Source organism: Doryrhamphus excisus, chromosome 21, assembly GCF_030265055.1.
Source record: "Doryrhamphus excisus isolate RoL2022-K1 chromosome 21, RoL_Dexc_1.0, whole genome shotgun sequence".
In the NCBI taxonomy this organism is placed as follows: domain Eukaryota; kingdom Metazoa; phylum Chordata; class Actinopteri; order Syngnathiformes; family Syngnathidae; genus Doryrhamphus; species Doryrhamphus excisus.
Genome location: NC_080486.1, coordinates 3,211,102 through 3,237,541, shown reverse-complemented (window position 1 = coordinate 3,237,541; position 26,440 = coordinate 3,211,102). Strand labels below are relative to the sequence as shown.

At 39.6% G+C, this 26,440-nt stretch overlaps 3 protein-coding genes across 5 annotated transcripts in view; 2 read left to right on the top strand and 1 right to left on the bottom strand.

Annotated features, from left to right (window-relative positions):
* nup58 (nucleoporin 58) overlaps positions 1–20,096 on the top strand; it is a 37,911-nt gene extending 17,815 nt beyond the window's left edge. Inside the window, exons 6-23 of one of the 3 annotated variants that reach the window (XM_058059915.1) lie at positions 4,947–5,222; positions 5,748–5,844; positions 6,710–6,806; positions 9,182–9,285; positions 9,654–9,754; positions 12,463–12,626; positions 12,692–12,727; positions 12,794–13,075; positions 13,146–13,317; positions 13,474–13,539; positions 13,639–13,813; positions 14,448–14,527; positions 14,599–14,717; positions 14,792–14,874; positions 14,956–15,157; positions 18,414–18,497; positions 18,790–18,888; positions 19,260–20,096. In XM_058059915.1, the coding sequence (XP_057915898.1) occupies positions 9,750–9,754; positions 12,463–12,626; positions 12,692–12,727; positions 12,794–13,075; positions 13,146–13,317; positions 13,474–13,539; positions 13,639–13,813; positions 14,448–14,527; positions 14,599–14,717; positions 14,792–14,874; positions 14,956–15,157; positions 18,414–18,497; positions 18,790–18,888; positions 19,260–19,429 (1,737 nt within the window). In that variant the 5' untranslated portion in view covers positions 4,947–5,222; positions 5,748–5,844; positions 6,710–6,806; positions 9,182–9,285; positions 9,654–9,749 and the 3' untranslated portion in view covers positions 19,430–20,096. Of the gene's footprint in view, positions 1–4,946; positions 5,223–5,747; positions 5,845–6,709; positions 6,807–9,181; positions 9,286–9,653; positions 9,755–11,843; positions 12,263–12,462; positions 12,627–12,691; positions 12,728–12,793; positions 13,076–13,145; positions 13,318–13,473; positions 13,540–13,638; positions 13,814–14,447; positions 14,528–14,598; positions 14,718–14,791; positions 14,875–14,955; positions 15,158–18,413; positions 18,498–18,789; positions 18,889–19,259 lie in introns of those variants that run through there. The other 2 variants (XM_058059914.1, XM_058059916.1) reach the window with 2 other exon arrangements.
* mtmr6 (myotubularin related protein 6) lies at positions 2,090–11,615 on the bottom strand. Its single transcript, XM_058059911.1, has 15 exons — positions 11,402–11,615; positions 9,695–9,829; positions 9,341–9,503; positions 9,107–9,264; positions 8,052–8,180; positions 7,846–7,980; positions 7,634–7,766; positions 6,701–6,810; positions 5,043–5,168; positions 4,923–4,972; positions 4,748–4,841; positions 3,928–4,034; positions 2,996–3,130; positions 2,790–2,916; positions 2,090–2,680 (listed from the first exon to the last, which is right to left on the bottom strand). Exons 1-15 carry the CDS (start codon positions 11,423–11,425, stop codon positions 2,321–2,323), a joined length of 1,986 nt encoding a protein of 661 aa, XP_057915894.1. The 5' UTR covers positions 11,426–11,615; the 3' UTR covers positions 2,090–2,320.
* A 175-nt stretch (positions 20,097–20,271) lies between the features above and the next one.
* ropn1l (rhophilin associated tail protein 1-like) lies at positions 20,272–26,391 on the top strand. The gene is made up of 6 exons (XM_058059917.1): positions 20,272–20,400; positions 20,711–20,843; positions 22,098–22,221; positions 22,298–22,459; positions 22,680–22,855; positions 24,294–26,391. Exons 2-6 carry the CDS (start codon positions 20,713–20,715, stop codon positions 24,352–24,354), a joined length of 654 nt encoding a protein of 217 aa, XP_057915900.1. The 5' UTR covers positions 20,272–20,400; positions 20,711–20,712; the 3' UTR covers positions 24,355–26,391.
* Positions 26,392–26,440: the final 49 nt, after the last annotated feature.

Below are 26,440 nucleotides of genomic sequence, written 5' to 3'. Positions count from 1 at the left end.
TTAAAAAACTACAAAAAATAATAATGTGATAATAAATACATAATAATAATATACTTTTAATAATGAATAAATTATTACACTAATTAAGTAATCATTTGCCTAAATTTTTATATTATAATTCTATTTAGTGAATATATATATAATTTTATTATTTTGTGTATTATTTGTAATATTCCAAAATATATTGTATTATAATTTCTAATATATTTGTAATTAATTGTATTATTATTATTATTATTATTGCCATCACCATATTCCACGCCTTCATAAATGGACCTTGAATTATGTCATGAACATGCATGCACTTGTCAGTCATTAATTTGATGTCGTAAAAATGCACCAGAACATGACGACTTCTTCCTTGGCCCGTGTCCCGTTTTGTTTAAGTGGCGGCGAACTCCCTGGCCGACGCAATAAATATCAATTATGTGTGGCTAATAAAAAGCCCCCCATGCATAAGTACTCCTATAACTCTACCGAGACAGCTATGTGACTTAAAGACTTAGGACGTATGTGGAGTGGGAATTGTGGCATTGCTGATTGAATCTGAAAAAACATCCATAATTCTTGTTCCATTTTTCATTTGACATGAAGCATGATTGGCGTGAAGCTGTTTGAGCTTCTTGTGTATTTCTGACAACCCCCCCCTCGTGGAGGTCAGCCGTCATAAGTTATTGCCCTGGCAGACAGTCCACCAATGGGATTTTCCAATCAATGTGCATTAGTAAGTCCGCTTATGCGATCAATGCAATGTGTAAAATAGGATCAAACAGCAACTGTTGACAGCTGAGCCTCTTCACGGTTTATCCGTGCAGGAAGAGAGTGAAATAATAATCAGAATAATGACTGGGGCCAACTTGCGGAAAGATGCACTTAGTGTAATTTCCAATTTCATGTTTTATTTTTTGTAATCGTATGATTTTTTTTTTTTCAGATTAGACTGGCTGTGAGCCCTTAGCCGGGATGAAAGTACTTGATTTCCTGTGTGCTTGGACGTAATAAAAAAAAAATAAAAAAAGATTATTTTCTTAATCTGGTTAACATTCATCATCAAATGTCAGGCTAGCACTATATTTTTTCCACTCAATTTTATTCAAGTATGCATAAACGTTTAATTACAGGTTCCTTATAATGTAAAAGTCAATTTTTATTGATGTTATATAACATCAATTTATCCCTAGTCACCCTTAAAAAGTGATGAAATGGTCAGTTTTTAACTTAAGTTCTCTATTTTCAAAAATTGTTATGTATTTTTATATAAATAATACAATTGACACCTAAAAAAAGCCTTGCAAAATGTCTTAAAGGGGACTGTTCTACTCGTTTATGGGATATTTATGGGCTTTCCTTTTCCTTGGCGTACTGCCGCTTGGGAGGCATAATTAAGTGAAAAAAAATGTTAAAAAAAAAATATTAACAGGAAAAAAACAGCAGGCTTCACTACATGTCTTAAAATGAAGCCTATTAATGAAACAATAACAATTGAACAACTAATTTTTATCCCCAATGGTGGTCTTGCAGGCATTTCTAGTACTTTCTTCAAATGTTGCGCCAGGCTAATTTGGAAGGATAACTTCCAGATTAGCGCCTTGTAGCAGCACACCGAATCCATGACCCCTTTAGCATTCCCTAAAAAAAAATATCGTTAGTCATAATCAGGACAGTTGAGCGGCCTACATTCATGGCTGTGTCTCCTATTTCTCATCTTATGATGCTCATTTTCACTTCCATGGTGATGGCTTTCCTTTTCCTTGGCGCACCGCCACTTGGGAGACATAATTAAGTGGGAAAAAAATATTAACAGGAAAAAAAAACAGCAGGCTTCACTACATGTCTTAAAATGAAGCCTATTAATTAGGCTTCATCAACTAATTTTATCCCCAGTGGTGGTCTTGCAGGCATTTCCTCCCGGAGCGTCTTGTAGCAGCACACCGAATCCATGACCCCTTTAGCATTCCCTAAAAAAAATGATCGTTAATCATATTCAGAACTGTCATTTTCACTTCCATGGTTGGTGGCTTTTGTTTTCCTTGGCGCACTGCCGCTTGGGAGATATAATGAAGCGTAAAAAGCAATAACAAATCCATATTTTACTGTAGATGAATTTATTATCTTATTCATTTCATTAATTCTCTATTGTGCGTCCCAACATTCATTAAAAAAAAGAAAAGCAATGCATTTCTATAGGTGCAATATGACATAATGAAGCTTTCCATAGAGATTTAGACTATAGACATGAACGCGGCCCATTCGGGCCTATTACGTAATCAGCACAGGAAATCACACGAAGAAGAAGACGGTCTCCCCCGCGCCGCACGTTTCAGCAGGTCATGCGCGCCACTCCGAACTCCAGACTCACCACGGCCGGCTCCTCTTTAGCCGGCTCGCTGTTATATGTCCCTTCCAGTTCGCCGTAGCTCTGCTTTCGACTCTCCGTGCCGCTGCTGCCCTCTACTGTCCGCTCCGTGTCGGTGCTCTCGGTGGCCTCCTCGCCGACTTCCTCGTGTTCGCCGTCCTCTTCTTGCTGACGCCGGGCTTCTTTGTGATTGACGGGCGCGCCCAGAATGAGTGTGTCGGGGCGTGGTGGCAGAGGGTTGGAGAGTGAGCGGTTATCCCTTGTGGGAGGGGGAGCCGGGGGGTCTGCGGTCACGATGGGCGTCACGCCGAGCTGATTGAGCCTCTACATCAGAATATTTTTTTTTACAAATTTAATAATATAGCTTAAAAAAAAGAGTGCAGCTGTCTTATAGATGATCTTTGATTAGTAACATTAACGTATGTTCACTCACAGTCTCCAGCGCTTGCAGCTTGATCTCCGCCTTTTGACTGTTCTCTCTGGCTGTCAGAATGCTTTTCAGGATGGACTGGCGGGGGTGCATGGAGCGATCAAACTGGTGGTACATATTTCTCCAGAACCTTTAATCCAGAAATCGTATTTATTTTTTAAAAATTAGTATTCTTAACTTGATAAGTGCACAAAGAAACTGGTACAAACTTGAAGTGGTAGGGCAAGGTGCAGGGCTCCAACACCGGGTGCGCTTCGGCGTACGCCGGGTCGTAGAAAGGATTCAAGTAGTTGTTTTTTTCGCTCAGGAGGTACGCCCACAACGAGTGAGTTCGATCTCTCAACCTGGACACAAAAAAAAAAAAAACAGTTCAGTGCTCCATTTATGTAGTCCAGGGGTGCTCACACTTTTTCAGCATGCGAGCTACTTTTAAAATGACCGAGTCAAAATGATCTACCCACTACAAAAATGCAAAACATCTATTTATTTTCAAATGTATTGAGGATTATTTGTACGTACAATGTATGTTGATGTACCTTACATAACCAAATGAGCCAATATTGCAAAACACACATAATTAACTGTTAAATTTTTTTGTAATTACCTGAGTTTACTTTGATGACTTGCACTGAATTGAACCAGCCAGGGATACATAGTCCGGACAGTAGCTGCTGATAGCTAGCCTCAAGCACACTTCCAAATGTTTATCAGTCATGGATAATATCCGTATCATAATATCCATATAATATTCCATATCCGTATGGAAGTGATATGTTTTTTGCCTTTTTACTTGGTCCAGTTTTTGCCTTTTTACTTGGTCCAGCTACTTCACTCATTTTAGTGACCATAAACTTTAGCGAGGGCTTAAAATCTCGCAATTCGCCGACTAGCTTAGCACTTTGCATCGTTGTTTACGCATGAGCGGTGACCTAAAGGTCAAAATTCAGTTGTCATCTGACTGGTTGTCCTGTATGTCAATCAAGTGACGGCATTGATGCTGGGATGATATTTTTTTAATGTCACGCCGCGATCGACCAGCGATCGACCAGTACCACCTCCGCGATCGACCGGTAGCTCGCGATCGACTTAATGAGCACCCCTGATGTAGTCAATAGGGACGGTTTTCAGTGCACGGACTTACTGCAGGTCTTCTCTCTGTCTCTGGTTGTTGCCGAGGAAGTTTCCGTACTGACACGAGTGGACGTGTTCGTGGATCTGCAGCAGGAACCACTCGCTGAACTCGAACGCCTTAAAAAAAAACAAAAAAAACACGGATTGTAGAATATACAGTAAACCTCGGATATATCGGATTCAATTGTTCCCACTGGTTTTGTCCGATATAAGCGAAATCCGTTATATGCGTATACCGGAAAATGTCCGTTTTACGCATATATCGGATTTATATCCGGTATATGCGTAAATCGGCTTTTATCCGTTATAAAAAGGCACTTCCTTGACTATGTTTGCAATGTACCTGGACTGGGCAATGAAAAGAGACTTAATGTAATGAGAATTTAACTTTATTGGACTCTAAGCATAACAAATTGTTAATTAAGCTAGGCCCTGTTACGTCCGTCAGGCCTACATTATTTCCAATAGTGAGGTTAAGATCTCATTCAATAAATCCCAGGGTGTTTTCTGGCAGCATTTGCCAGAATAACCCAGTTTCGGCTTTAAAACGTCTCAGAATGTCAGCTAGCTTCGGAGCGCCACGATGCGGCCATCCGGTACATATATGCGAGGGAAATTTAATGGAAATGCATTGGAACGGGACTGGAGATTTTGTCCGAAATAGGCGAAATCCGTCATAAAAAATCCGATATATGCAATGAATTTTTATTGGAAATGCATTACAGAAAAATCGGTTCTTTTTTATCTGTCCGTTGTGAGCGAATTTCCGATATATCCGAGGTTTACTGTATATATAGACAGAATAACGTCATGTTATACAGCACACGTACCTGAGGGAACTGCTCGGAAAGCTGCCAGACGCACTCCAGGAATTGAGTGAAGATAGGCGACACTTCCTTTGGGTCTCCATCCAACTGGTCACACCTGCAAGTCAAAACTCGGCATTATTTATATTGGATATATTGAATATGTAGCGCATAACAAAATTAATAACAATTTTCTAACCTGTCTGCAAACTTGTGTCCAAAGGAGATCCAGTCCTTCTCGATCAGCACCTAAAAAAAAGTCCAAACGTGAGAACGAGGAAAGCGGGAAAGCAAAGAGATCCGAGTATGTGAACGGTACCATGAAGCCCTTGATGGTGCGGTAGTACGGATCCATGAGCAGAGACCCCAAAGAGCACACCTGGGCCGTCCGGTCCCACCCGTCGGAACAGTGAACCAACACGCTTGCCCCTTCCACAGTCACTGACTAGTAGTTGGACGACAGACAGGACAACAAAAGCGACACACAAGCACCAGAAAGGTATTTTATAATTAATACACAATCCATTCTGCTGTGAATAATAGTAAATTGTGGTTGAATAAGCATAAAGTAACACAATAAGATGCGTTCAAAGATGCTATATGAGATGTCGTGTTCAGTAATGTTACATTAATGCAACAATCGACACCCCAGGAAGTAAAAAAAAAACAAACAAGGAACATGTGTTTTCTTTTAATATGTCCACCATATTGGTTAATATGAGTGTAAAGGTGACTATAGGGGTGTTATGTCATGTCTAGAGGGCTTTAATAATATTACAAACTCTATTCAGGAGGTTGTAAACAGATTTTTTTGCGCAATAACTACAGAAATAATGGAACAATCGACACCCCAGGGAGTAAAAAATAACAAACAAGGAATGTGTGTTTTCTTTTAATATAGGGGTGTTATGTCATGTCTAGAGAGCTTTAATAATATTACAAACTGTATTCAGGAGGTCATAAACAGGTTTTCTGTGCCATAACTACAGAAATATTCAATTTATAATTAAGAAATCCTTTGCAGAAATTCACTTATCACTGTCAGGTGTGGAACCAAGTCACCGTGATAAAGGAGGGACTACTGGAGACGTGGGACTGAGTGAAATATTCACCATAAATCGGTAAGAATTTGTGTTTTTATGCTTCACTAATAACGTTTTAGCATCAAGCAATGAGAGTTCACACTTTATTCGGCGGTACTTGAACACACCTCTGACATGCAAATGTCTAACTATTGTTTTTTTCCGATGTACCTTCTGATATTTCATATTTAATACACAATCCATTCTGCTGTGAATAATAGTAAATTGTGCTTGAATAAGCATAAACTAACACAATAAGATGCGTTCAAAGATGCTATGATATGTCGTGTTCAGTAATGTCAGTAATGTTACATTAATGGAACAATCGACACCCCAGGAAGTAAAAAAAACAAACAAGGAATGTGTGTTTCTTTTAATATAGGGGTGTTATGTCATGTCTAGAGAGCTTTAATAATATTACAAACTCTATACAGGAGGTCGTAAACAGATTTTTGCGCCATAACTACAGAAATATTCCATTTATAATTAAGGAATCCTACTTTGCAGAAATTCACTTATCACTGTCGGGTGAGTGTAAATGTGACTATAGGGGTGTTATGTCATGTCTAGAGGGCTTTAATAATATTACGTACTGTATTCAGGAGGTTGTAAACAGATTTTCTACATCATAACTACAGAAATATTCCATTTATAATTAAAGAATCCTACTTTGCAGAAATTCACTTATCACTGTCGGATGTGGAACCAAGTCACCGTGATAAAGGAGGGATTAGTGGAGACATGGGACTGACTGCAATATGCATTAAGAATTTGTGTTTTTATGCTTCACTGATAATGTTGCAATCAAGCAATGAGAGTTCGCACTTTATTCGGCGGTACTTGAACACACCTCGGTTGTGTGTCAAATGTCTAACTATTGGTTTTCCCGATGTACCTTCGCCAGAAAGATCGCCGCATCCACGATAGCCTTGATGTGCCTCAACCAACCACAGCTCTCCAGTCCAACCAGGAAGTCGCTCATGGAGAGAGCCCTCGTTCCGGTAACTTGAAGTACACAAACATCTCAAGGCTCACTTAACCTTCCTCTTGTGTTAGCTTTCTGGTATCATCTTTTATGTTAGCAAGTCGGTTTTGACCCATGTATTAAATCAGCTATAAAATACACTAAAAACAATAACCATCAAATTTGCTTCTCATATTTTGGTTACCTTTTTAGGCTTCCTCATCCATGAAAAAATATTGGTTTTAATTTACAATTGTTTTCCAAAAATGGTAAAATGAACCTCAAAAGAATCATATTAATAATAATTGTTACCTGTCTATTACTGAGGGCTATAATTAAAATAAAATAAAATAAAATAAAATAAAATAAAATAAAATAAAATAAAATAAAATAAAATAAAATAAAATAAAATAAAATAAAATAAAATAAAATAAAACTAAATTAAATTAAATTAAATTAAATATTTATTTTCTCATTTTAGTATTAATCACGGGTGAATTTTGACCCATATATATTAATGTCAAGAAACGGTAGAAAAAGTTATTGTTTTCATCAACAAAATGAGAATCCCCTGAAGCTTACATGATGAGAAGAGAAGCTGGTTGCTAATTGTACACTTATGATTTCAGTTTTGGCTCAAAATATTGCTTTATAGTCATATTATTATAACAATAACAATACAGTGGTCATAATTTCAACCAGACCATTTTAAAATGTAGCAAAAATATTTTTTTTTGTTTTATTTTGTTGAAATAGAGTTTCCTGATGCAATAAACAAATGTTATGTGATTCTTTTTATGCATTAAAATGCCGACGCTAACACAAGAGGAGGGTTAACAAATCTGCTGTGTGTCGGCGTTCAACCTTCCAGTAGCTTCTGCAAACTGGTCCTCATCACGTGGATGTTCTCGATGCCCACAAACTGGAAGCGGATGTTTGAGTAGTTGTCCTCGTTTTCGTAGCCTTTGCCCGCCGCTCGGTTGGCGAGTGCGTTAAGCTGTGGGGGGCGGTCACCAAAAAATAAACATGAGACACAGGGATGCAACGTTTTTTTTTTTTTTAAAGAACTGCCTTACTTTCGGTCTTGTATCCATAACGTAAACAAATCGGCTGTTGTGATTGGCCTTGCTGATGGCCTGAAGCATGCTCTCGTCTTCTAAGCAGCGCGCGCTGAACCCAGACAGAGGCTGGCTGCACCGACACACTGCCGCCTGTCAGCATCGGACACAAACGTTTAATCACATTTCCACGCGGCTAATTTAAACTACTTTACAATGCGTACCTTCTTTTCCTGGTAGAAGTAAGTCAGCACGGGGAAGCGTCCTTTGCTCCTGAACTTGGAACTTCCCACGATAATGGGCTTACTGGCCGTGATGGGAACGTACAGGTCGCGTGGATACGTCTCGCAGATCTGCGGAGCAAATTTAGACACGCATGCATAAAACCAGTGTTCAATACTCAGTACTGTATTTATTAACTGTTATGGAATTGCCATGTAAAATAGCTAATATAATATATGGGATTTCCAATGTAAATTAGCATCAAATTAGCACTTTTGTTTAAATTTGTCTTGTTTACGTTATGTCATGGATAAAAAATGGAAATGCAAAAAAAAATTATTTATTTATTATGAGTGATGAATTAACAAAAATTATGGCGAAATGCTGCCTTCGGTTAAATTCATTTTTCCTCATGAGGGTCGCGGGGGTGCTGGAGCCTATCCCAGCTGTCTTCATGCGAGAGGCGGGGTACACCCTGCACTGATCGCCGGCCAATCACAGAGCACATATAGACAAACAACCATTCACACTCACATTCATACCTATGGACAATTTGGAGTCGCTAATTAACCTAGCATGTTTTTGGAATGTGGGAGGAAACTGGAGTACCCGTAGAAAACCCACGCATGCACGCGGAGAACATGCAAACTCCACACAGGCATAGCCGAGGGTGGAATTGAACCCTGGCCTCCTAGCTGTGATCCTGTTTATGACCTTCTAAATAAGTGCATAGGTGCATATTCTGGAAGATCTGGAAAGCTAGTGTGTGTAGCTGCTCTATAGGAGTCCACAACTGATGGAGCCTATCCCAGCTGTCTTCAGGCGACAGAGGCGGGGTACACCCTGGACTGGTGGCCAGCCAATCACAGAGCACATATAGACAAACAACCATTCACACTCACATTCATACCTATACAATTTGGAATTAGCCAATTAACCTAGCATGTTTAATGTGTTTTTTTCTATTGTGTTCATTCTATCAATAGTGGAGTTTTACTGCCCCCTTGTGGGCAAACATGCATGGTCAACTGCTTTCACTGCCCAAATTATGATGCACCTTGTAGTCTCGGTTGACGTCGGTGAGTTGCCATTGGTCACAGGGGACACCCATCCTCTCAAACTCCGCCCCCAGGTCAATGAGCTGCCAACCTTCCTCCCGCTGCTGGTCATTCTGTTTGGGGTTGTAGGAGAACGCGTAGAGCTCATCGTAGGATTCTGCACACAAAACAGAACCAGGTAAAAAAAAAAAAAGACGCAAATGGCTCAGAGGTTCTGACGCAGTGAAACCCACCGGGCCGAAGAAGACGCAGCAACGAGCTGTAGACGTCATGGCAGTCGCGTTCTCGCTGCACCACAAAGTGAACCACTCGGAAATTACGACACTGAATGACAAGCGGGCATCCTGTGGTGGTGAGCGACAGCTTCTCCACAGATGCGATGTGGTGGTGCAAAATCTGGGAATAATGCACATGTAGTTATTGCACTTGTGTACATCTTCCATTATTGTACATTATCTCTATGTGTAATCATTTTTAATGTACTATTTTACACTTGCATTTATAATGGATGTTTTTTTTTACTGCATTTTCATATTTATAATGGAGAAACGCACACGACAAAGCTGGCAAAATGTGGATCCACTCACCCAAATCTCCTGTCCGGCAGACGTCGTTGAGCCATTGGACCCGCTCTCCACAAAGATGAGGTGCGTGGCGGTGAGGTACAGTGTGCCGCTGGTGGATTTGTTGCTGAAGCGATCCAACAGTCGGACCTGCTCCACCTACGATGATGTGCAAAGACATATTTTACCACAAAAAGCCCAAATTTAAAGTACTTATTTCAACTTTATTCTATTTTATTACATAAAATTATATTTTAATCACATTATTCTTCTAAAATGTACTTAATATTTTGACATTGTACTTGTAAAATTACTGCTAATTTTTCCTTTTAAGTTTTACATTAAATTATATTTTTAGAATGTTCCACAAAGCCCAAATTTAAACTACTTATTTCAACTTTATGCTATTTTATTACATACAATGATATTTTACTCACATTATTCTTCTAAAATGTACTTAATATTTTGACATTTTACTTGTAAAATTACTGCTAATTTTTTCTTTAAGTTTTACATTAAATTATATTTTTAGAATGTTCCACAAAAAGCCCAAATTGAAACTACTTATGCTATTTTATTACATTAAATGATATTTTACTCACATTCTTCTTCTAAAATGTACTGAATATTTTGACATTTTACTTCTAAAATTACTGCAATTTTTTCCTTTTTTAAGTTTTACATTAAATTATATTTTTAGAATGCTCCACAAAAAGCCCAAATTTAAACTACTTATTTCAACTTTATGCTATTTTATTACATTACATGATATTTTACTCACATTCTTCTTCTAAAATGTACTTAATATTTTGACATTATACTTGTAAAATTACTGCTAATTTTACATTTACATTAAATTATAGTTTTAGAATGTTCCAAGAGCCAATAAAAAAACAGCTACGGACCGCAAATGGCCCATGGGCCGCACTTTGGACACCCCTGATACACACAGTACACAGATACTAGCAAGCTGCTCTGTGTGGCCAACAGGATGTTGTGTTTTTTGTCGCTGCAAATCATTTATCGTTGCAGCCAATTCTTGTCGACTCAGGCATCCTTTTGTTTCCTTTTTCCTGTCCTTGTGAGATACGACGTGACAGCACGTGTGCAATACCGGAAGTCAGTTGCAGAGCAAGTAAGCGAGATGTGGTAATCACAAAAAAAAATCTTTCGCAATAATAGCTTTAAGATTATGAATAGCGCCACCTGTTGGCGTCTTCTCAATCTGCAAGTGTTTTTTTTTTTGCATTCAGGCTGATCTTCATTAAGTGATTTAGCCTGAGGTGACTGACTTTCACAATCCAATTCCCTCTTTCGTTCGCTTTGTATCTCTAAAGTAATATCGATTCGTAGTTATGTTTAAAACGGATTATGAGGCCTTTTATGAGAGCGCATAAACATAAACATCCGCACAGTACTGAAGGAACTTTGCGGACGAACAGCCCCTCTGGAGTCTTTGAGGTGATCGTTCACCAACAGGACATTAAATGAATCAGGACGGGATTCGATCAATAACTGGAAGTCGAATCTCGAAAGACGGTAACAAAAAGCAGCTCACAGATGCTTGTCACGTCTGAAACAGCGAACCGGGACACCTTGCACACATTTACATTAAATCCATTACAGTTAATGACAATTATTTTTTCAACGATCAGCCCTTAATAATCCCGAGGCCGAGATGCTCGACTCGCATCCCCAATTCGCTTGAAATTAGCAAGAAATGTTAGCTACCTTTGGGGTTCGGATATGTTCCATGTCTCCTGGTCGTAACAGATGTTTGTCAGCGACTGCAGAGTTCACACAATGCCTTCCGAGTATAGATGTGTCATTGATAAAATGACAATAAAAAGCGCTACACAAACAGACTGGGCGATGTCGACTGCATTCGATGCGTTTATTGTCAATTACTTTACTCCTGCATCCGCGTAAAGCGCTCGATAATAATGCCTACGTTTGCGGTGCACGATTTTTCAAAGTAAGAGCCCGACTGTATCGGGAATGGAGGTTAAAACAAGTTAATTGAATAATAACTTTTACTGTTATTTATGTGTTAAATGAATTCGTGTGTTTTGCGTCTAATGTAGCTGTTTATTTGCTCATTTTTCTTATTTTGAATTTGCTCTTGAAGTTTTATTTTGGCACTCATTTTCCACCACGCGACAGGCGAGCATGTTGGGTAATGTAGTTGACATTACTGCTACCCATAATGCATTAACGCAGGCGGGGAATAGGAAAAAAAGCACATCAAGCGTGGTGTCGTTCATTGAATTTTGCCTGCTTTTGCTGCCTAAAAAGGAGACACTTTGCTGGGACAGACTTTGGGCAGCAGTTGGACTTCGGTGGCGTTGTATTTAAAATATGGCGTCTCTCGACGGACGGTTGTCTTCAGTAATAGTGTAGCTCAGGCCCTCACGCGGGCATTTTAGCTAAGCTAGCTAATGGAGATGCCGTGTTGACTTCGCTAGTGTGGCTAAAAGTTGAGAGTTTGACTGTGTTTCATGAATAAATTACAATGTCTGGATTTAATTTCGGAACGGGAACTCTTGGTTCCACCAACGCGGGAGGAGGGTTCACATTCGGGACTGCGACCAGGTAACCAAAGTGAAACGAGTTGGCTAAAGTTAGCCTAGCTTAAGTAGGCAATAATATTTAATACAACTGTACTACCTTGGCGTTTATGAAGTCAACGTCATTTCGTCATTACTATTCGCAACGTAACCACTTTTTTGACAATTAAATATGAAAAAAATCGTCAGTGTTCTCGCCCTTAAATGGTCATTATTTCTTTCAAGTGCACCGGCGGCAAGTACTGGTGGTTTCTCCTTTGGAAATGCATTGGGTGCGGCTGCTGCGACCCCTGCCTCAACCGCCAGCGCCACTCCATCTCTCGGCTTAGGAGGAAGTCTATTTGGTCAGAAACCCACTGGTGGGTTTTCTTTCAATTCACCTGCCGCAGGTAAGACACACAACTACAAACCCACTAACTGTGTTTTAAATGCTACCTGTTTTGATCTTGTACAGGTGCTGCTGCTGCCCCCACTGCTGGCTTAACATTAGGTAAGCATGCATTGGAATACATTTACAAGTCAGTCTGACAAAATGATAACCGGTGTTATTGCACAGGTGCCCCAGCTTCCACGACAACAGCCCCCACTGGCTTTAGTCTCTCCTTCAACAAACCCACCGGCTCCGCTGCACCCTTCTCTCTCACCGCAACGACCACCAGCGCCACAGCAGCCCCCGCCGGAGCGGGTTTAACATTCGGTTCTGTCTTAACGTCAACGGCGCCACAGCAGCCCACAGCAACGGGCTTCACGCTCGGCCTCGGCGGTACAACAACTGCGACTGCTGCGGCAACAGTGCCGTCGCTGGGCGGGAGTCTTTTTTCCAGCACTGCAGCTACAGGTTTGATGATAGCGTTTCATTTAGCGATACATAAAAGTGATTCATAATATCTCTTTATGTGATATTTCAGGTTTGGGGCAAACAACGCTTGGAGGAGCGGGAGGAGGGTTAACATTCGGCTCTTTATTAAGCACATCAACGGCAGCCACGGCAGCTTCTGCTCCCAGTATCGGCTTGGGTGGGGTAGACTTCAGTACATCCTCGGAGAAAAAGAGTGACGCATCATCTGGAACCAATGCCCAGTAAGTCATGTCGATATATACTGATATAGTTACATTACCAGAATTTGATGTATTTTTCTATAGAATTTAGACCATTATAAAAGTAACTGGTAAATATGCACTGCTAAATCACAATGTACTGATGCTATAATTAACGACTTTCTCTTATCTGTTCAGGGACAGTAAAGCCTTAAAGGATGAGAACCTGCCTCCAGTCATTTGCCAAGATGTTGAGAATTTCCAGTAAGTGTGATGCAGAATGAGACTCCCAGTCATGCGTCTTATATGCGTTCATGGCATATAAACTTGTTTCAATTGCCTTTTTTTTTTTTTTTTTGCAAGGAAATTTGTCAAAGAGCAGAAGCAGGTTCAGGAGGACATCAGCAGGATGTCGTCGAAGGCAATATCCAAAGTCCAGGATGACATCAAGACACTGAAACAGCTTCTCTCTGTCAGTGCCAGCGGCTTGCAGCGCCAAGCTTTGGCCATTGACAAGTTGAAGCTGGAGACGGCACAGGTAGGCACACACGCAAATGTAAGACTTAGATTTTGTTGTGTGCTTGAATTCGATTTAATTATCCCGTACGGTAATCCTTCGCCACTTTTCACAGCTTTACTGTATCGGGCTTTTTTTTTAAATATGACACATTCAGAAGACTCATTTAAAGCAATGTACGTCGGAACTGGTTTTTATTGCACATTTGAATTATCTCTACGGTACACCATCCAAAACCCTCAACAAACCACAATATATTCAGAACTCTGCTCCCCAACGCATTCACTTCGAAATTCTTCTCATAACCTACAAAGCTCTCCACGATCTGAATGAATGTTGTATTTTTATGTATCTTTTACTCTGTTTACTTGCTTTTTATTCAACTCCATTCTTCTGTAAAGTGTGAGTATTTTGAAAAGCGCTACACAAATAAAATGTATTATTATTATCTCACAACAGGCGCAATAATCCATAAAACAGGCCACTGTTGTGGCCAAAATTAAACTCTGAAACTCCGACCTCACTTTATAAACAACAAATCCTGGTCTACAGCCAATTAACCGTAATAAATGAGGGATTACTGTATTTGCAACAAAATTAAACATGACATACGCTCTGTATCAAATACAAATCTATTTCCCCTCTTTTTGATCAGGAGCTTAAAAATGCTGACATAGCACTTCGTACGCAAAAGACACCCCCTGGTCTTCAGCATGAGAACACGGCTCCGTCTGAGTAAGTGGAGCGATCTGATTGGCCGCCTCCAGCAAGCAAAAATTAAGTTTTTTCCCTCCCTTCCAATTTAGCTATTTTCGCTGCCTGGTGGAGCAGTTTGAGGTGCAGCTACAGCAGTACCGGCAGCAGATAGAAGAGCTGGAGAACCACCTGACCACACAAAGTAGTGGCTCTCATATCACCCCTCAAGGTAAGAGGTATCACTTTTCCCAACAGTGCAGTATAGAGATGCGTTATTTTTTTTGATTATTTATCTCTTCCAAGACCTGACTATGGCCATGCAAAAGTTGTACCAGACCTTTGTTGCACAGGCGGCCCACCTCCAGTCTGTCCACGAGAATGTAAAGGTCAGCTCATGGTCCAAACAATCATTGACAAGTTTATTGTCACATTGATATTTAATATTAATCCATCTTTTTTTACTTCAGATCCTGAAGCACCAGTACCTTTCTTACCGCCGATCCTTCCTGGAAGACGCAACGGACATCTTTGAGTCCAAGCGGGTCTCCACCAGGAAGTGGCAGAGCACGCCGCGCGTGACCACCGGTCCGGCCCCGTTCTCCAGCGTGCCGAACGCGGCGGCAGTCGCCATGGCGGCCACGTTGACCCAGCAACAGCAGCCAACTCCAGGTCTGACTGCCTACAAGTTTTAGAACCTCGGAGAGTTTAGAAAGGGCACGTTTAATTGAATGTTTTGTGACGTCGGCGTATAGACGGTGCCGAGCGTGTGTATACTTTTAACGCGTGCGGGGGAAGAAAAAAAAAATAGTTTTCTGCCTTACTATCACGTCTCTTGAGTCCTCAGTTTACGGGCTAGATTAATTTAACTAATGCGCCTTATTATACAATACCAGGGTGTTGACACTTTTATTTACCACGGCCGAGCCGTAACGATATTCGGAATGTGACGCAATCGGCCAAGAACACACACAATGACATCTCTCCATGACTGACAACTACACTAACTACACTAAATACACTGTATTCCATGCTTGAAATGAGCCCGCCTAATCAGTATTTTATATGGTAAAACTTTGTGATTTTAGATATTTGCGCAAATATTTCTCTGAATGAGACAAAGAAGCTGCTTGTTTATCACACGACTGAATGAAAATGTACATAAAATGCAGCTTTAGTTTAATTTTTTTTTTTTGTAGCAACTACTAAACAAGACATGTTTTAATATAGCTCTTAATTGTGTGCACGAGAAATATGCTGGACTCATTTTTAAAAATCACGACTTTACAGGGTCTCTCCGGTCATATCTAACACTTATGGATACTCTTTTAATTAATAATTTACATTCACTTATATGAACCCTATTTATTATTAACAAATGTGTGTTGCCATATTGTTACATTTTTTCCACACAAAAAAAAATTCTCGCTAGAATAAATAAGCTCATATTGTGCGGCACGGCGCTTATATACAAAAGATACACACACACACACATAAATAACCTGCTACTTATACTACACTAAAAACAACTGTTGATACACATTGTATTTTTCCACCAGCCGAGCACTTCAGGGCACACTGTCGTGTATTTTTTTTTTTTGCATGAACCCAATGACTTTATATCGTGACTATAACTTGCGGTAAGGAACCAGCATTTAAGGCGCAGGAGTCGAGAGCAATATTCAAGCTTTGAGAGCGTTTTGGTCATTTTTCCCGATACTTGAATTCAAACCTGGGTGTTTTTTTGTTTTTTTTAGTTTCCAAATCTTTGCAGCCAAAGTGTAAATACGCCAGTTAAACTACAGTATCGCAGTAACGCTGTCGTACTTTTTTTTTTTTTTACGTGTTTTAGTGGCTTTGTAGCACAGGCAGGAGCCGCCGTAATAAAATTTAAAAAAAAAAAAAAAGGAAAAATTTTAACTTTTTACGCTTTTTAAAACGGAATTCCAGTGGAACCTCAGTTAGTGTCATCCATCCCAGGTAGTCCGACTCAAACCAAAACATTCAGAACTGCTTGTCAACAAAAGACCTTTTGTTGACAATTGCAATGATACTTTGCTATAATTTTTTTGGGTTGAATTCAGTAGTGTTGCTTCTTAAGTCATTTTTTTTAAAGCCTTCTCCACTGATTTCAGAACAACATTTGCAATAAGTGTTGTTACATTGATTAATTTCATTGTCATTTCATTGCACCCCTGTTAATGCTGCTGTAGTCGCCATTGTTCGTAAGCGACAAATGAAGTTAGCACGTTGACCTAGATGACTCACCAAAAATACACACAAGAGCCACAGGTTGCAGACCCCTGCCTGGTCTAGGGCCTAAAGTGTTGATGTGATTAATCAAAACAACAAGCTTTAGTTGAATCGACTGAGAAAACGATCAGAGTTAACTGAGCTTCCACTGTAGTCGCCCCCAAAGGTCCAAACTCAAAGCAAAAATCAGACATTAAAACGCGCAAAACGAATTCAAGAGTAGTCACATTGATGCACTTTTTCCCAGCCGGAGATCCGAACCATCAACGCAACACGACACTTGGTGATTTCATCGACTTTGTGGACTCTCGGAGAGGACGTTTTGTTCCGTATTTATTGACCTACTTGTATCTGTTTACATGCGAGACAAGCAACACTTCATGTGTCGGTGCTGTCCCAAAGCTGCTTCTTTACATTTGTGCCACCGCGTGGGGGGGGGGAAAAAATCGAAACGTGCCAAACGACTCAGGATTGCACAGGAAAGCTACTAATGAAGTTCGGAACACGAATTGTTTTTTTTCGCACTTAATTGTATTTAAGAGAAGTCAGTGTTGTGAACTACTGAGTAATTAATTACATGTGTTTTGTTGAGTTATTTTAATTTTACAAATGGTAGGTTGCATGATAAGAGGAAATACTTGATCATTTCACCTTAAGGGCTACTGGATCATTACATCTTTAAGTTCCATCAAAGTTTAAACGCCAATCTTATCCAATCAGAGGCTTTGAATTAATTCTATGATCAAATACATTGAACATAATGTCTTCCACGCATGTACTCGGCGTATCGTGATAACGGAAGCGGCGACACGTGCGGCCAGCGGTTGCCGCCCCAGACCGTTTAGGCTGGATTGACACATTTTCCGATGGATGAATGTGAGCAAGGCACCTCTCAACCGCGTAAAACGTAAACGTTCAAATAGTTTAAACTGCTCATCCCTTAGACGCCGAATCCTTGTCTCATCTAACTCTCCAGTGCTTTGACTTGTATTCAAACCTATATAACCAATGCCTGTTGATACAGTATATTTAATATTTAATATGGTGTGTGCCTTTTTTTTAAACTATATTCAATAACGGTGTGATGCTTTTTTTTGTTTTTTGTTTTTTAAACATGCTAGTTCATTCACTCTCAAATCTTGAATCTTCTGAAACTTGTCAAATGCAGTAGCAGTTAGACGTTCTTACAATCGTTATGTTCCAAACTGTTTGTGTCTTCATGTAAGTGGAGTTGCGTTATTAAATTGACAATAAAACAAATTTTTAAACAAACTCTTGTCCGTGTTTTGTTGGGTTAAAAAAAAATTCAATTTTTTTTTTTTTTTTAAAGAGACAAGTTTTGGAGTGAAAGAACTAGCTAATTTTTTTTGCACACAAAATACAAATCATTGATTCTCAAACTGTGGTAAGCGTTCCACTGGCGGTACGCGGGCTCAAACGTTTATTCTTACATAAAAATACAATTACATTCAAAAAGTTTGAGAACCACTGATAAAAGTTATACAAATAATTGATATAATTGGGTACATTAAACATGTTTACTTCATGTACGGCAAATTCAATGCATTTCCTTTTTATTATTATTATTATTATTCAGTAAAGGGCAACTTTATTTGTCAAGTAAGGGAGTAACACAGCTGTGTTAAAAGGAGTAAAGCATCTCTCTGTGCCTTAGGGACCCAGGCACCCTTGGGAGGAGGGTTTGGAAACCCCTTTGCCACAGCAGTGGGCACTAGTTTGGGCTCGACTACATTGGGAGGTATCACCACAGCTTTTTTTTTTATTTGTTTTTTTTTTTTTTTCAATTTATTGTCTGAATGAGGAAGCGATGAGTGTGTCGAGACTGAGATTGGCTTTTCACTTCTGCGTTCACGCCACAAGAAAAATGGCCGATACTGTGTGTGTGTGTGTGTGTGTGTGCTTCATGCAAACGCTAACGTGGCGATCAAGCTTTGTGCTGTCAGTGGAGGCAAGTTTAAGCTCACTTCCCCTCCCTCCCCCCTCCGTGTGTGTGTGTGTGTGTATGTATGTGTCGCTCTCTTCCCTCACAGGTTTTGGTGCAGGGCCAGGATTTGGTGGGGTGGGGACTGGGGGTTCTTCTTTTGCCTTCTCCACCGCCACTAAGCCCACAGGAGGCAGTCTGAGTGCAGGTACATGTGTACGGTAACACCACACGCATGATTCACTAGCATGAAAGACGGGCCTTGTATCAACTGTGTGTGGGAAAAAAAAATTATATTTAGGGTGCTATTGTATTCAGACTTCTAAATTATTCCACTATTTATTTAGTTTCCTCAAATAACGGCCTCCGCTCAAATGGATACCTAGCCACAAATAAACAGTCAGAAAGCGGCACTTTACTACGGTATTTATTTGCGGCAAAAATGTTATTGTACAAAATGCATGTGTACTCCTCAGAAATACATGCCTCACCTCAAATAAATGCCTGGTTATGATTGATAGTATAATGGTTGTACGTTGCAAGTGCTTCACATGTAAGCTCTTCTTCTTTGTTTTCTAGGTTTCGGCGGCAGCAACGCCTCGGGGTTTAACTTCAGCAACCCCGGCATCAACCCGTCGGCCGGCTTGACCTTCGGGGTGTCCAACCAACCGGCCGCCGGCTTCGGCACGGGAGCGCCCATGCTCCAGCTCAAGAAACCGCCCGCCGGTAACAAGCGGGGCAAAAGATAGAACGCAGAATCTGAAGAGCGAGCGGAGCGGTCGTCCCCACAAGCGACCGACTCGCGGACATCACGTAATGATTCGCAAACGTAGCAAGTCGTGAACTCGGTCGGCTCCAACTCGGGTGCCATTTTGAGGACAATGACTGCATGATTAACCAAATATAGCATCAAAACATGGTAAGTGAACCCGGGACCAAATTCCTTTTTTTTTGGGACACTGCAATGCTTTTCGGAATTCCAACAGCTATGTTTGGAGCTTTTGTGACTTTTCCCAAGTTCCGCCCAGAGTTAGAATTAATAGAAAGAGACAAGTACTTTTATTTTTATAACAAGAGGGAAGTAACATCATCATCATCGTCAGTCATTGCTGAGTCCTTGATAACCTGTGTTGTTTTTTGCTGTAACACATCCTTATTATTGTTTAAGTACCTTTATTTTGTATTTCCTGCATATATGTACTAGTGTTTGATGTCAGATTAAGACAGGGGGACGTCGAGAGTTTTTGTCCGTTGAGTCGACATTTACTGATGGTTGTACTTTCATTTTCTTAATTACTGTCTGTGTTACAATTGAATTTTCCAAATGTGTTTGATAATACGCTTTCATATGTGATGTTCTGCCTTTTGGACAACATCACTTCAATAAATGTTTGTTAGAACTGTTAGAACTGAGTTTGTTTGAATTTATGCGCCGTTTCTACAGATTTTCAATTGTTTTTTTTTGCTTTAAAAAAATAATAATTAAACTTTTCCTATTTTTATAAATAAGTGACTACAGAGCAACCGTGCATTTACTCTCCCGACCAGCAGAGGGCGAACGTGAGCTGCACTTTGACAACGCTGTCCAACAGAAGAGCGAGCGAGCGCGTGCATGGGCCGTTGCTAGGCAACCAATGCTGCTAACAAGACGGGGCCTGAGCTAGCCAAAAACTACGTCAAACGGTAATTTGTCAACACTTCTTGCTCGACAACTCACCAGGTAACTAATTTCCCTCTTAATAACATTTATATATGATTAATTATATAATGTACAGCTTTGTTTAGCAGTTAATTGTCATTATACAAGGACGATAATTGCTTACTAATACTAGCGTAACTGAATACAGGTATCATAGTACAGCATTATTACGCTTTTTTTTATTTATTTACATGTTTTGAATAAAAATCTGTACTCATGCTGAGACTTATTTACTGTTAAGATGATATATAATGTTTATAATGTTGTTGATATTCCCCTACTTCCTTTTATAACAGCCACATTATCATTGATGGCTTGTTTTGTGTTGCAGCCATGCCGCCTCCGGAGACTATGTACTGTTCCCAGCAAATCATCATCCCAAAAGGGCTGCCAAACATCCTCAAGAACTTCACAAAGGCAGCCATCCGAACACAGCCCAAAGACCTGCTGGTGTGGTCTGCAGCGTGAGTTCATCTATAGTACACATTTCACATAGCATAACAATGTCTTCAAGGCCCTTTTTTTTTCACCTGTGTTTCTCATCTTTGCATTGTTTGACTTTAATTGGATCCCGGGGGCTTCCCTTGTTGCTTCTGGTGCAACACTTCCACAACGGAAAGAACTGCATGGAATATGAATGAATAGGTGCAACTCAAGTGAAGCCTAATTGTGTTCATAGAAATATGAATTAGTAATACATTGACTACACAGAGAAGAAAACAAACACATATGCATGTGATGAGGTATCATATGGCTGAACAGACGGTACAATACTAATTAAGTACCATACAGTTTTCCCTTCTTTATCGCCGTTAATTGGTTCCAGACCTGGATTTCTGCAAAATAGGATTATTTATGACATCGAAAAACTGTTTACAATCTTCTGAATATAGACTCTACATTATTAGAGCCCTCTAGACATGAAATAACACCCCTATAACCACTTTTCACTAATATTACCCAACATAGTAGACATAAGCCATGCTTCTTTATGGCCGTTAATTGGTTCCAGACCTGGATTTCTGCAAAATAAGATTATTTATGACACAAAAAACCTGTTTACAACCTTCTGAATATTGACTCTACATTATTAGAGCCCTCTAGACATGAAATAACACCCCTATAACCACTTTTACACTCATATTACCCAACATAGGAGACATACGACATGCTTCTTTAACGCCGTTAATTGATTCCAGACCTGGATTTATGCAAAATAGGATTATTTATGACATCGAAAAACTGTTTACAATCTTCTGGATATAGACTCTACATTATTAGAGCCCTCTAGACATGAAATAACACCCCTATAACTACTTTTCACTAATATTACCCAACATAGTAGACTTAAGCCATGCTTCTTTATGGCCGTTAATTGATTCCAGACCTGGATTTATGCAAAATATGATGATTTATGACATAGAAAACCTGTTTCCAATTTTCTGAAAAAAGACTACATTATTAGAGCCCTCTAGACATGGAATAACACCCCTATAATATACTTTTACACTCATATTACCCAACATAGTCGACATAATAATACAAAATAAGCCATGTAAGACATAAATACATGCTTGTGTGTGATGCTGTAAATGTGTTTTGTTTATGCCTCATTCAAACCTGTTGTTTCCGGCAATCAGGTTTTGGTGCTTGTGTGTCTCCCACAACATTTCAGTCACATCACGAACCAAAGACAAAAATAGATTGTATGTTCCCAGATATTTCGATGCGCTGTCTAAAGGAGAGACTCTGCCAGTCAAGGAGAGACTGGAGCTCAACGTCAACGACAAGAATAAAGATGCAACACTGACTCCGGGTCTGCTAAAGACCCTCCACAAGCAGGTACCTCCATCTTGTTGAGTAATTTATGTCATCATTTTGATTCTACAACATTAAATTGTCATTGGTTAAACCGTAGCTGTCCACTGCGGAGACGTGCAGCAGAGAGCAGTTACGTGAGAAATGGAAGTCCTTGTGTCTGCCCAAGGAACAGCTGGAGAACATGTTGACATTGGGTAACTTTGACACGGACATCACCTGGATGCAGTTTTTCGCTGTGGGCTGCAGTGCTCTGGGAGATGTAAGATTCCATTCCATCAGGGTCGCTAATTCTGCTTCAAAAGTGTGACATTCCGAGCGGTAGAGACGAGTGGAAGTAAATTTCAAGCATGGAGAACTTTGGAGATGATGTGCAATCCGTGTTGTTTAACACTGTCACCACACGGGGGCAGTCAGGTTCTGTGTTACAGATTCTTTGTTCTTTGTATGTGTTTGAATGTACAATTTCTGTCTTTTACAAGACCTTCAAGACTTCCCTCAAGGTCGCTTGTGAGATCCTGACCGAGGATGAGGAAGGAGCCGCCGCAAGGATCCCCTTTGACATATTTACGATGCTGTGCACCTACCTGGCTCACCTGGACCCGGAGATACAACAGGAGAACATTGACAGCTTTCTCACAAGCCTGGAGCCACAAGTGTAGGTTCACTTTTTCCTCCTAAAAAGTCACATGATGCAGTGGAAGTGTTTGGCCTGGAAAGACGCCAAGTCAGTTTGGGAGCCGAGACAGCTTTTCCGGCCTCAGATGGCGTTGGGAGAAAGTGATAGTCGTTGGTGTGAAATCCCAGCGCTGATGCGTCGGTTTTACGCGCCCTGAGAGCAAGAAGCAGAACAAAATTGTTTCAGGTTTCTACATCAGCAGGAATCAAGAAAATGTTCCCTTAATAGCGGGTGCGCCAGGGTAACATCATGTGACTTTATTCACCAGTGTTTTTTTTTATGAATCAGCAAGCTTATCCATGTGTGTGTGCTTTCTAGTCCTTTATTTCTGGGTTATATACAGTTCATTCATCATACACACACTCACTATAATGCTGCTGTCTTATTCCATATATATATATATAAGATATATACTCCTACTATGCTAACAGAACAGAAAAAGTACAGTGGTACTCAGTCTTACTTCACCAACAGATACATTTGTACACGTTTCTAAAAAATCCCAAAGAAATGGCGACTATTATAATATAACGTACTACTGTAGTTGTGTACTACAGTGACACCCAATGGATGAAATGGGGCACTGCACTATCGGTCACACTACTGTTTTGGAACAAAGTATCCCCCTTTAATATAGGACGGCGGTTATAGACCAATCAAAAGCCACACTGACCGAGGACAACCAATCACATGCTTGTCTTGTCATATACCCCGGAAATGGGAAGACCCGCTTTCTGGGATTAATATAGTGTTTATTTTTTGATGTTTTGCCGCTAATATGGCTCGCTCTCAATTAAATATAAAGTATGAATTACTATTAACATTGTACTATTAACACTAGGGCGGCTATAGAAGCGGAGCTAACCGTCGCCGCTAGCGACTGGCTAGACAACAAGTCAGAAGCCGTGTTGACCGGAGACAGCCAATCACACGCGAGTGTGGCAGTTACCCCGGAAGTTGAAACACCTGTGTTTGTTTTTAAGTGTCTTACCGTGTATATAGTCATGGAAAATATTATTAGAAAAAGATTATTCTTCTCTTTATTTCTTTAATGATAAAATGAATAGCACATGAGGGTTTAATTTAAGAGATGATATCAAGCAACTTCCATGGATGATTAAATAAATAATAATAATAAATAAAATAATAATACTATAAATAATATAATAAATAATAATAATAAATACAATAAATAAGAGCTTTTTTCCTGTGAAAAAGACACCCCTTCCACATGTTTGGATAGTTCAAAGCTCTGTACATCCTATGAACATTTTTAAATGGATGTGGATAACCTGAGAATAATTCTATTTAATAAATAGCTGTAATTAAAAACCCTTTATTTACATATATGCAGTAAGATGAGTGCTATATTGTTTTCTATTATCACAAAAGTATTTTTCTTTTTTTTTTCTTGCAGGGAGAAACAGCAGGGAATGATCAAACCTGTTGACTTCATCTATCGGGAGGACGCCCTGTGAGTCATCTCAGCTAAAAGTTGAACAAAATGGCAGTTGCATGACGCGAGGAGGGTGTGTACATTCATTTTAAAGACAAATGTTTCTAAATTGCGGAAGCGGGTGAACTCTGTGGACGCTTAAGGGAACCGCCGCTATGGTGAGCAGCTGTCAGTGAACTAAGCGTCCTAACTAAGCCTTCTAAATCTTCCTGCGGGAATGAGGATGTCATCATCTTTGCAGATTAGAATATTCTTAATTAATCACTGTGCTATACAGTACAGCGAAAGTATAAGTGTATTACGGTGATTACACTGTAGAGTGGGGCCTCCAAAACTGAGCACAGGCAATTTAAACCAAAATAAAGTAAAACTATTAATTTTTAGAACAATTTCTACACTGCTAGTATGCAGTAATGTGTATTTATTGTTATTAATTCCCCAGTTTGTGGAAGATGCTATCCATAAATGAAGCTATTCTGGGAACATACAATCCGTTCGTAATGTTACTGAAATGCTGTGAGAGACACACAAGCACCAAACCTGATTGCCGCAACAACAGGTTTGAATGAGGCATCCAAAACACATTTATAGCATCACACACAAACATGTATTTAAGTCTTACTTTGTATTATTTTGTATTATTATGTCTACTATGTTGGGTAATATGAGTGTAAAAGTATATTATAGGGGTGTTATTCCTTGTCTAGAGGACTCTAATAATGTAGAGTCTATATTCAGAAGATTATAAACAGGTTTTATATGTCATAAATCATTATATTTTGCATAAATCCAGGTCTGGAACCAATTAACGGCGATAAAGAAGCATGGCTTATGTCTACTATGTTGGGGAATATGAGTATAAAAGTGGTTATAGGGGTGTTATTCCTTGTCTAGAGGGCTCTAATAATGTAGAGTCTATATTCAGAAGGTTGCAAACAGGTTTTCTATGTCATAAATAATCCTATTTTGCAGAAATCCAGGTCTTGAACCAATTAACGGTGATAAAGAAGCATGTCTTATGTCTACTATGTTGGGTAATATGAGTATAAAAGTGGTTATAGGGGTGTTATTTCATGTCTAGAGGGCTCTAATAATGTAGAGTCTATATTCAGAAGGTTGCAAACAGGTTTTCTATGTCATAAATCATCATATTTTGCATAAATCCAGGTCTGGAACCAATTAACAGCGATAAAGAAGCATGGCTTATGTCTACTATGTTGGGTAATATGAGTATAAAAGTGATTATAGGGGTGTTATTTCATGTCTAGAGGGCTCTAATAATGTAGAGTCTATATTCAGAAAGTTGTAAACAGGTTTTTTATGTCATAAATAATCCTATTTTGCATAAATCCAGGTCTGGAACCAATTAACGGCGATAAAGAAGCATGGCTTATGTCTACTATGTTGGGTAATATGAGTATAAAAGTGGTTATAGGGGTGTTATTTCATGTCTAGAGGGCTCTAATAATGTAGAGTTTATATTCAGAAAGTATTAAACAGGTCTTTTGTGTCATAAATAATCCAGGTCTGGAACCAATTAACAGTGATAAAGAAGCATGGCTCATTTTGTTTTTTTTTTAATTATTGATGATCATTCTTGACTAGCTATGTGCAACCAGGTCAAAATGGACACCCGGCCATTCCACCAGATGAGAATCCCTGCTTATGAGTTACGAGCCTTAGAGGCTCTTGTACCAAAGAGCTTGTTTGTCTCCCATAATTCAAGCGGAATTTCCCCATTTGATGTTTCGTCATAAATCATCAAGAAAAACACGCTTTTGTTTCACCACATAAAACGGCCGTGCAACAGCAACCATGCAATTTTCAGCTTCGGTTTGCTTTGATTGAACATGAGCAACAAAAATGGAAATTGATGTTGCGTTAATTACTACTAAGCAAACCTTACTTCCGTACTCTTACGCTGCAAGTGTGTCTAACATGTTTTCTTCACGTTTTATCCTACTTTTAAAAGTTTGAAAAAGGAAGTTTGGAAGTAGAAATGCTTTAAAAATGAGGAAGTCACCCAGGAAGGGGCAGTGTGGAATATTAATAGGCTAACACTGAAACAGGGAGCACTTAAAAAAAAACAAAAAAAAAACATTATTTAT

Coding starts and splice junctions, on each gene's coding strand:
- mtmr6 (XM_058059911.1), bottom strand. CDS start 11,425: ATGGAACATATCCGAACCCCAAAG. Junction 9,504..9,694: donor CTGCCGGACAGGAGATTTGG/GTGAGTGGATCC, acceptor CATTATTCCCAG/ATTTTGCACCACCACATCGC. Junction 9,265..9,340: donor GCTGCGTCTTCTTCGGCCCG/GTGGGTTTCACT, acceptor TTTTGTGTGCAG/AATCCTACGATGAGCTCTAC.
- ropn1l (XM_058059917.1), top strand. CDS start 20,713: ATGCCGCCTCCGGAGACTATGTACTGTTCCCAGCAAATCATCATCCCA. Junction 22,222..22,297: donor TAAAGACCCTCCACAAGCAG/GTACCTCCATCT, acceptor GTTAAACCGTAG/CTGTCCACTGCGGAGACGTG. Junction 22,856..24,293: donor ACAAGCCTGGAGCCACAAGT/GTAGGTTCACTT, acceptor TTTTTCTTGCAG/GGAGAAACAGCAGGGAATGA.